This window comes from Papaver somniferum, chromosome 8, assembly GCF_003573695.1.
Source record: "Papaver somniferum cultivar HN1 chromosome 8, ASM357369v1, whole genome shotgun sequence".
NCBI lineage: Eukaryota > Viridiplantae > Streptophyta > Magnoliopsida > Ranunculales > Papaveraceae > Papaver > Papaver somniferum.
This window is the reverse complement of record NC_039365.1, coordinates 67,487,345-67,498,435: the sequence shown is the minus strand read 5'-3', so window position 1 is coordinate 67,498,435 and position 11,091 is coordinate 67,487,345. Positions and strand designations below refer to the sequence as shown.

The window sequence follows — 11,091 nt, the reverse complement described above, 5'->3', positions numbered from 1 at the left end:
TCCTCTCCAGATAGACGACTCCACCAGAAACAACAAGAAATGATGTTTGCCTGGCTCTTAGGATAGTTTGAAAGAAATGCAAACTCAAGTATTTATAGACCAAGGTTGTTTGGACAACAAGGAAATTCCAAAACCGAAAATATTCTCAAGATATGCATTAAAGTACCTAAATTCGGTTTTACTATTTCCACTTAATGTTAACCAATATTTCCGAAAACTCTCATAGAAAAACTTCTATAATTAGTTTACCGAATCCTATGGTTGGGAAGGTTTGATTTCCAAATAGTATCCTTGGTCTACGGTTAGATCGACTCGATTTCCCAACCGAATGTCGGCTTACAGTTTGAATTTGGGGGTTTTCAGAAATCAAATCCAACTTTCTATGTATTTTAACTGGAGTTACGTTAGAGGTATGCCTCATTATGTTGAACACTTTTTTTTTTTTTTTTTTTTTTTTTTTTTTTGTAATTCATCTTCCCTTGCTTCTTCAAGTTCATAATAATGTTCATATATATGCTGAGTTAGAGTTTGGTTAAAAACTCTTATCCAATAAATCATCAATAGATGTATCCTTGTTGTCTGATTTGGAAGATGGGGATTCACCTACCTCGATAATCTTATAATCTTGTTAGGATTACTCCCTCTGATTGAGAAAACCCAAATTTCTAGATTTTCTCAAGTATCTCCTCGCTTCTTCTTCTACTTCACTCTTAAAACAAAAACAATTTTTTTTTAGATTTTTGATTTTCAAACACTAATTATAAATCTAATAACTAACCTTATTAAGTTTAGTTAATCTATTTATTAACACCAATTAATTGAGGGCATTCTAGCCATTAACAAAATTAATAGGAAAAATGGATTTGTTGATTGTTATTTAGTGATCCAATTTTATAATCTTGTGAGCCCTGAAAACTAAATATTTGGAACCCTTATGTTAGGCTTCAAAATAGGTTTTCAATATAAAATTAAAATGTATCAATGGCAATACGAGTAACAAATTTTATGCCTTCTTTTGCAATAATGGCCCAAGGCCCAAGCACATTTCACATAATGATGCACAGTTGCACACAATCTAGTCGAATCTGACACCAAAGCCCGGCTAGGAAGGCCCCTAATTAAAATAAAATGTTCCTGAACTCGAAGTCAAAACTGCAAATGTTCCTTCAGATAGGCGGCAGCCACGAATAGATCGCTCCTAATCGATGGTTCGTACCGACTCCGACTTTTATAGTATTTTTTGTTTCCTGATAAAATTCCGAATTGAATGACTGCGAAATAACCGGAGTTGAAACATGGGATTCCTTTTCACTCTCATTTCTCTCCAATTTCCTCCTCGGATGTGGTGCGTTTGAAATCACGATCATATGGTTGGCGCCAATTCTCTATCGATGAACGTTAATTTTGGGGCCAAAGAGATCTCAGTCAATCGTTCTCCATTCCTTCGAATTCAAGCGAATTTCAGAACCATTTCTTTCTGCAAATTAGGGTTTTGTCTTGAGCTTCGTGAACCAGAACCCAAAAAATTATTGGTTGATTGCAGTGAAAGGAAGATGTGTTTACCGCGACTAGTCAGTGTTGGATGTTTTACTGATGGATTGAGTGAAGGAATTTGGGATTCAGAGACTTTTGATGAGCCTCAAAATGATTTCCCTATTCATCTTGTTGTTATGGTTAATGGCATTATTGGAAGGTAGATTTCTTATCCTTGTTAATTTTCTATTTTTTTTACTTAGATTTGGAGAGTATTTGTCATGTGAATAAGTGTAAGTGAGTTATATTTAAGTCAGGTTTGGTATTAAATAGGGTATTTAAGGCTAAGAATAACATTTGAAAGTAGTGCTAAGAGCGAGATTTTTGAGTATTTATCAGCTTTTTTTTTTTTTAAGATATATATCTCTGCATCTGAAGTCAGCTTGCGATTTTATCTAATTTATTCTTTATGGATAGATTCGAAACTTTGAATATTGAATTCAAATGATAAATTAGTAACTGATTGGTGTGATATTATGAACCAAGTAAACAACCAATGTTTAATGTCAACAATAAATTTGAATGGAAAATTTTAGCTTTACAGTGTGGTTTGGATTTGGATGAATATATTTTGGAAGTAACTTTTTGCGGAGAATTTCTAACTGCACATCCATTTCAGTGTTCTGAATTCTTACAGTTTGCTTGTTTTCAGTGCTGCAGATTGGAGATATGCAGCGGAGCAGTTTGTTAAGAAGCTCCCGGATAAAGTCATTGTGCACCGTGAGTGTTCTTTTTATTTACGAGAGGACACACATTTGTATATTCTTGAGAAATTTGAGTTTGACTCCTGAAAATTGATTGAATAGTTTGATGTTCATGCTTTAAATAATTGAATCACAATGAGCTGAATGTAGCACTTAAACATGTCTTCTTCAATGTCATATAGCGTGGAATTTAACCATGATCTGCCTAATGCTAGGGCTAAGTGTCGAGAAAACTCAATGACACCAGTTTTTGTGAAAACTTAGAAGCAGGTGTTCTTTTCTTCTTGTAGTATTTACATTCCTCAAAACTCTGGAGCTGATGTAGATTAATAAGTGTCGTCACCAGGGATTTGATATCCTGTTAAGCCTTTCAAGTACAGTAGACCTATTCTGTCTATGCCCTTAATTTGGTTTGATCATTGTTTGGCAAATACTCAAGATTGGCTTTGGCAGCATCCAGGCAAGATTGTGCTTTTGCTGTTTCGTTAGTGTAACCTTGGGGTAGACACTTAGGTTCTTGTTTTGTGGAAGTTCAATTTTATGTTATTCTTCTCATATTGATTCAGGAATTCACATGGCATTTCTCTAGGAAAATAAGACTTTATTCTCGACTTGACATTTATTTTCTCTTTTTAACTTTAGCCTTAATGAATATGTATCAAGTGAGTTTACTTTCTAATGTTTTTCTTCTCTTTCCACCATATTATTACACTCTTCTGTTGCTGCTCTAGATATCAAATGCAATCCCTTTTTTATTCTTTCTTCCTTTTTTGTTTTTGACTTTCTCATCTTAATGTTTGGAACATGCTCTTTAAGTTTATTCCATTTCCTGATTGCATCATCAATTTCACCATCTTATCTGTCGTTTATCTTTTTTATTTTTTTAGATCATAATCTGCAGTATTATACAGAGGTAGCACAAGACTCGAAATTATGATTCGAGTTCTATTATTTAATGTTTTTCAGTACCCATATATCTATGAACAACCGCAAAGATTTTTTGACATGATCTTTTTCGAGCAGGCAGTGAATGCAACTCATCTCGGTTAACTTTTGATGGTGTCGACTTGATGGGCGAAAGGTTAGCTGAAGAGGTAGTCTACGTTCCTTGGATTTTTTGCAGTTTGAGTTCCTTTATTTCTACATATCTTAGACGCACTAAAAATCTAAACTAATAGGAAGAAAAAGAAAAAGGTCGCTTAGTTTGAATAAGAATTTCACATCAATCATACTTTTTTAACAATGTAGGTGATATCAGTTGTTAGATGTAGGCCTGGGTTGCAAAAGATCTCCTTTGTAGCCCATTCATTGGGTGGCCTGATAGCAAGGTATGCTATCGGAAGACTATTCACTTATTTTCCGGATACAGATTCCACATTGAGCTCAGGGAAAAGTCTAGTAGAAAAAAACACAAAATTTGTAGATGTCTTGGAGCAACCTTATCAAGGTAGAATTGCTGGACTGAAACCCTTGAATTTTATAACATTTGCAACACCTCATTTGGGTTCAAGAGGGCACAAAAAGGTAACAATAAGAATTTTTCTTACTAGTATTAGCTTTGAAGATTAGCTGAGATTTACTAAATTGAAATGGATCTATACTTTGTCCAGAAAAAAGTTTTACATGTAATATAAGCTCATTTTTTGTTCCACTGGAAAAAAAAATCCAGCTACCTTTCCTCTTTGGCCTTCCATTTTTGGAGAAAAGAGTATCTCAAGCTGCACATTGGATCGTTGGAAAGACTGGCAAACATCTCTTCCTGACTGATAACGATGATGACGGCCTCCCTTTACTTCTTCAGATGGTTAATGACTGTGATGACTTACAGTTCATGTAAGTATTGGTGTCTTTATTATCTTCATGGTTCTGTGTGTGGATGATGTAGCTTTCATCCGGTGGTCTGTGCAAACCATTGAGTTGCACTTAACTTTTATTAATTTTTCTAACTTGCATCATTAACTCTATTCGATGTGCAGTTCAGCTTTACGCTCTTTCAAGCGTCGCGTGGCTTATGCCAATGCAAACTATGATCGTATCCTTTTGAGAACATCGTTAAGATAGAATAAAATTATAACTGTGTAATTTACAAATTAATTGGCATTGGCATCTTTAACTGATAGCGAGATATGGTTGGGTGGAGAACATCTTCAATTCGCCGTCAACATGAATTACCACAGGTTTGTGTGGTTTATATATGAGACATTTTTCAAATGTTTCCATCAGTACTTGGGAGTTAAATATTTTCTTATTCATGATCCTTCAATTCATTACAGTTTTAATATTCCTTATATGTTTCTTCCAGTCCAATCTTCTTCTAAAGTATGACAAGTACCCGCACATTGTTTATATTGAGAGAGAGCAAGCTATAGACCTTCACAAAGAAACAACTGCCTATGTTAAGGGACAAACGATCGAATTGGAAGGTATGTGATACTGGTTTTTGTTAGTTGTAAACTTGTAATGCTAGTGGTTGTTTGAAATCGCCTCCAGTTTTGGTTTAGATTCAAAGTGTTGATTCTTCCTCTTAGGAATTATTTGCTTTCTTATTCCTTACAGAATAAAATTCTAGTTACATAAAAATAAATAAGCCATATCATGTCCTAGTTTTGGGCCCTTCTTATCTTCGCAATATCGAGGATCGTCCCTTTTGAGGCCCTGTCTTTGATATGTTAGATGACCTGAAATAAATGAGTGAAAGATATAAGCAATATAACGAGAAAAAAGTTGATATAAGCAATAATTCATGATAGCTTTTTTGCGCAAGTTGCATTAAAAACCTAAGACGAGGATAAGACATGGATGTTGTGTATTTTTTTCTTGAATTCCTTTGTTCCCCCCTTAAAGACATGGATGTTTTTTTCTCTCTCTCGAATGGCATCTAGCTGCAAACTCGAGCAGGCTCCAAAAAGTGTTTGAGCTACTGAAGATGACACCGTTAAAGAGAGATCATTCACAACCTGTCTCCTTCAAGCATGGAAGAATTTAAACTACCTTTGCTTTATGTTCTATCTCCTGCTTCTTCATTTCATGATTTTGATTTTCTCCAGAGAAGATGATCAGGGGTCTCACTCAGGTGTCCTGGGAACGTGTTGATGTCAGCTTTCATGAAAGTAGGCAAAAATATGTCGCTCATAGTACTATTAATGTAAGTGCTTCTTCTAAACCCAGTTAGGTTTCACTTCCTTTTTTGCACTTACATGTGTCATGTGATACCAATAATTTGTGAATATTCCAAAAGTTACTTCACACTGATATTCAGTATGCTTACAATACGCTGAAACCCCTTTTTGGCTAATTTGACCATCGAAAATATGGATTTCTTATGCAAAGTGCAAACTTCTCGCTTGGAATGTCACCATTGCCCAAGTTAGGTGCAATATTTTTCATTGGTTCTAGAGGATTTTTCTGCTATATCTTCAAACCTGGTCTTAGTTCCGACCCCACATACCGGTCTCACCACTTCAGTGGTTGGTTCACTGGTGGTGGTTTTTCATTCTTCTTTGGGTACTTCGGTGGCAGCATTTTTTGTTTTAAACTCTGAGGAAATATGCTTTTGGAACGTAAATTGTTGGCTAAATGGCTGTCCATTCTATAAATTTTCACTCTTGTCGCACTCTACTGTCTGAATATCAAAACGGTGCAGGTTACTGATCTCTTTTGAATGTCACATTTTGTTACATCCTAAAACCTTAAAAGATGTAAAAAATAAATTCATTGAACCTATATATCTGTCATATAGGCTCGCTGAACCTATATATCTGTCACTTTTATAATCATAAAATCTAGTTATACTTCTCATATATTTCTCGCAGAAGTTACATGTTGGTTTTTCCTTCCTGAATTTAGTGTCCAGTTAGTTATTCTTTAAATAAACACATCATTTGTTGTTATTACTTTGGTAGCATATAATTGATCATCATAGACACTTTGGACTGTTTTGCGCTTCAAAAACTGCAGGTGAAAAGGTATTGGATCAATTCAGATGGTGCAGATGTCGTCTTTCACATGATAGATAACTTCCTTGTGTAGTTCTTTTACCAGGCTAATCAGCTCCACATACTGATATCATGATAGGTTAGATTGCCTTTTCTAACTAATGAAATACTTTCTTATTTGTTTTTTTTTGGGTGGGTTCATTTCTATACGTAATTACTTTCTTCACCAATTTCAGTTGTTTCATTGCAATTATGCTCTAGGTTTTCTACTCGATTGATATAGTTGTAAATGTGTAAAAAAAGTAAAAACCTTTCTTGAGAATTCTTTGGAATTAGTCAGATACTATGATTCAAATTTGATAATAGCTTGAAGAAGGACCTGCAAGCCGGATATTTAGGAACCTTGGAAGGCGGAACCATAGTATCACAAGTAGAGGACCACTGTCTAGACAATGCTTACTGGTATAGGCAAGCACTCTTTCATGTCGAACGGTGTTTGTATAAGTATTAAGATTCACCTTTGTGTTAAAAACAGGTCAAATAACTATCATTGATATCCTGCATCACAATAAGAAGGAGTTGTAGTTTAAAGACCTAAACAAATGCAAAGGATATCGAGAAATACATGGACACAATTACTGAGAGAAGTTGTTGGGATACCAACACCAATTAGGAGTGCAGCTATTTTAGGAATAAGTATATGTTTCCTTATTTGTTACTCATTTGATGTTTGCTTAATTTGGTGGCTAATCCCCAATTCAAAGGATTAAGGTGGCTGATCACGATCAATTTATCAATCTTTAGTGTTAGGATCTTCTAGTTTCGGTGTTGGATCCTAACAAAAGTATGTGGTTCAGGTTACAGGTTCTGGTTTGATGAAAGTTTGATTACAGTTTATCTTCAGACTTTTGTTCTTTCTTGCTGGATAGGTATTTTATTATATGAACCGAAGAGTATATTGCTGTCAAGTGCAGGGAATATTTGGTATATTCTGTGCGTTCAGATTAAATGATTCACTTCATGTTAGTGGAATTTGGTTTCGATCATAAGGGTCACCTCAAAGGCTTGATGCTCAAATAGAGTGAAGTTGAACCACAGATATAATCTCGGAGTTTCCAAATCGCAATTGGTCAATACCTTGCAGCTTAGTAAGCATCATTTTGTATGAGACTGAACCCATGATAAAAATCTTGGGGTATATGATCACTGCCCATTGATCCCAATTGTGTTGGAGTTCTGTTGACTCAATTACACAAGTTTAAGCACTATATATAGAATAGCAACACACACACACACACAATTTAACACCCAAAACACTCACTCTTAACCGCACAATTGGAAATGCTTTGAACCAAGCACAATAAATAGGATATTTTCTCTGAAAAACTTGATATAAGTTTGGCAAGGAAATCTTTCTCTATGAGGATACCATACTTATATAAGTAAATTCATTGATCGTGCTTATAATTCCTATTTTCGCCTGTGCTAGTCTTGACTCAAATGCACAAGTTCAAGCATCATAAAAGGGTAGCAACAGACAGGCACACTCACAATTGAACACACACACACACACTAGGAACTGTACAAATGGATATAGGTTTAACTGTACCACATACAGAAAAATGTAGCCGTCCGAACACTGTTACATGCTCTTTTGTTGTAAGTTTTACTGCTCTGTTAGTCTTTGTATCTTTTGACGGCAATCAAAATGTAATTGGTTAACTAGAAGAATGGCCGACCAAAACGAGTTCTGTAAGTTGGTAAGCGACGAGTTAAGTAATTCTTCTGATCGCTGATGGAACATGGTTCAGTGTTTTTTCTAGAATTTTACTCCAGTGATATCAAACTTATGATGACATTAATGATGCACTTCATTCTTCCTTTACCAAACTTGATAAGCTTTCACAGAACTTTATGATACGGTGAGACATACAGTCAGTAACTTGAATCAGGAGATTTGCAGAGAGAACAGTAACAAAATTTTGTTTCAGTATAGAACTGAGTACCTTTTTATACATTGTTAGTTCTCCAGCAGATTTTGATATTTCTACCACACAATGTTTGGGTGTCACCTGAATCACCTGAGTTACATATCATGTTTACGGAGTTACTAGCAATATATACAGCATTATAAGTGGTTTTCTTTAATGCGAGAGATTTGTTTACCTCTGCTAATAAGCTGAAGTGTGATCTGCTACAGCCAGAATTATTTTTTTGATGAAGCTTCATCTGTCGGGTTGATAACAAGAGGAGTCTTTAGTACGTTTATATGTGCACATCATTCGACAGTTTACTTAAAAAAGTTAACTGACATTACCTTGAAATTGTTTAACCTTTCAACTGAGAGACTGGAATTACTTGCAGCAACCTTGATTCTATTTATAGTTTCTTTGGCTGGATAAGTAGAACCAAGTCTTGTTTTCTGTTTGTCTTCGATCTGAAAATGAGAGCAATAGAGATTCAAACATGAAAGAAGGATCATGTATGGGATTGGAACACGTGAAGGGCTTTAGGTAAAATTACCTTTTCTTCAAATAGGCCTGATAAGTCGAGATCGTTAGACATTGTATCAGTTGGAAAGCATTTATGTAACTAGGAGATTTGGTTTTCTCTGTTTCTATAGCTAATCCCTGGAATAAATTTTTAAGAGTAATAATTAGATTAAGAACACTCTTGCTGAATCATATTGGTGTATTCTTGAAGAGATAGTGTAGCCGGCAATGCGTACCATGGTGAAGTTGATTCCCATATCACACTCATAAATAGTTTGAAACCATTGATCTTCACGAATCTCTGATACTGTCATCCTCTTCAGTCGGAAAATAAGTTACTATATGATATAATACTTCATAATGAGCATGCCACTTAATTGCTAGTATAGAGAGTTTACCTTTGTCGGCAATGGATTGAGTATCTTTGAAATTAGTTTCTTCTGGCTCTCTGTGAACCACTTTGGAAATTTGCAATCTGCTTTGGATATCTTAAAAAAAAAAAACGAACAGCTGGAAATATCAGCAGGAGGAAGTTCATTTACTGCAGTCAACTAATCAATTAGGATCTTTGGTACCTTCTTATACAGGTTTATCAAGTTAGGATCTTCAAAGGGTAGATAGCCTGCCAGTAGTTCGTAAAGGATTACTCCGCAAGACCAAAGGTCTGCAGATGCTCCATTGTAGCTCTTATGGTTGATTACCTGTTTTAGTCAAAGTAGTAAATACAGCATTCAATTTTACCTCCGTTTACAGAAGATTAATTCTCACTGCAATTTTGAAAAGGTATTAGACTGCAAAGAGTTATTTAGGATAGGAAGGTTTGCGATACATTTTTCTTCGTTAGAGCAAAGCTTTGACGATGAAGAAATTTCAACAGGAATTTTGGTGCTTACCTCTGGAGCTACATAACTTGGAGATCCGCATGCTGTTGATAGTAAGTCTCCTTGCTGTTGATAAATTTCAATCAGGTTATTTGGATTTTTAGTAAAAGCAAGTCCAAAAACTTCTTCCTAGGTAATACTTCTTTTCTTACCTTCTGAAATACGCCGAGTCCAAAATCAGTCACTTTCAGATTACCTCTGCTATCCAGTAGTAGGTTTTCAGGCTGTTAGTAAATTTCAACAACAAAAAGGCCCAGTTGGTCTAATTAAGCTCCAATTGTTGCAGGGGAGGAATTATAGTATTTTGTGTAATTCTGGATTTTAAATCTATAGGACGTACAAAGACATCTGAGTTAACCTTATAAAGCTCTAGTAAGTTGAAGAGAACCACAACAGAAAATGGAGGAACTTGGAACAAAAGAACCGTAACTCTAACAAGTAGAAGAATTACTCAAAAGTGTGTTATTATCTAGTTGTGAAATTAGGTTTTGAAATTCAACCTTCAGGTCTCTGTGATAAACACCTCTACTGTGGCAATAATCCACAGCGTCAATCAACTGTTGGAAGTATTTTCTAGCTTCACCTTCACTTAATCTTTCAAGGTAATCCTGAAAAGTAAAGTTGAAATTGAAACCAACGGATTTATTGCAATAAGAAAATCACAAGGATAGGTAAAACAAACTCACCAACTTGTTTGAAAGTTGTCCACCTGAAATGTATTCCATTACAATGTATATCCTTGTTTTTGTAGCAATGACCTGTATGGGAAAAGAATACTGGCCGTCAAAAGAAGAACGAAAACTTAACTGAACCGCTATTCAACTTTAACCATTTAGGCACATATACAAAAATTTCAGACCGAACCTCATAAATGCGAACGATGTTAGGGTGATGCAGAAGCTTCATTACACTTATTTCTCTCTCAATCTAAATCCAATTTAAAGATAAAAACTTTCAGTTTTCTGAGATCCCTGTTTATTAATGAAATAGTTGCAGAATCATGTAATATCATCAAAACTAGAACCTGTTGAGAGGTGATCACAATACTTTACCTGGTACATCATTTGATTTTCAATAACCATCTTCTTGTCAATGATTTTAATTGCAACGTTTTGACGAGTAACGATATTCATAGCTAACTTGACCTTAGCAAAGGTTCCTTCGCCAATTGTTCTACCAAGTTGATACCTTCCTATAGTATTTGGATAACCCATTTGAAGAAACTTGGTTTATCTGATGAAATCTTGCAAGCTGGTGATAATCTTCTAAAAGGGGGTCGCTTATTTTGGTAACTAAGATATCGATTTTGTTTCTGCTCTCTTTCTCTTCAGACTTATTTTCTTTGTTGTTTCAATCTCTCTTTATATGGTAAGTTATGAATAGACGAGTCTGAGTCAGAGTTGTGACAGTGAATGTATAAAGTATAAACAACTGCCGTTTTTTATGGTTCCTATTAATGTCGTCAGTAGGATTTTGTGGCTTCAAAATCAACTCATAGATTTTACATTTTATTTCTTTTTTTAATATCACATTTATTAAAAGTAGG

General features: G+C 35.0%; 1 protein-coding gene and 1 pseudogene across 2 annotated transcripts; one reads left to right on the top strand and one right to left on the bottom strand.

The window, feature by feature from the left end:
• Nucleotides 1-1,182: 1,182 nt before the first annotated feature.
• Nucleotides 1,183-6,529, top strand: LOC113301452. Of its 2 annotated transcripts, none has more exons than XR_003336323.1 (10): nucleotides 1,183-1,693; nucleotides 2,186-2,253; nucleotides 3,261-3,331; nucleotides 3,486-3,761; nucleotides 3,907-4,070; nucleotides 4,214-4,269; nucleotides 4,362-4,414; nucleotides 4,540-4,660; nucleotides 5,290-5,382; nucleotides 6,195-6,529. XR_003336323.1 is itself a non-coding variant. In XM_026550227.1 (10 exons), the coding sequence occupies exons 1-10, from the start codon at nucleotides 1,368-1,370 to the stop codon at nucleotides 6,264-6,266; spliced, it is 1,305 nt and encodes a 434-aa protein (XP_026406012.1). In that variant the 5' UTR covers nucleotides 1,183-1,367; the 3' UTR covers nucleotides 6,267-6,494. The 2 variants fall into 2 exon arrangements, 1 of the variants encoding a protein (XP_026406012.1); XM_026550227.1 differs by having other exon boundaries at nucleotides 5,285-5,382; nucleotides 6,195-6,494.
• A 591-nt stretch (nucleotides 6,530-7,120) lies between these two features.
• On the bottom strand, nucleotides 7,121-10,863 carry LOC113301453 (annotated as a pseudogene).
• Between the last annotated feature and the right edge of the window lie 228 nt (nucleotides 10,864-11,091).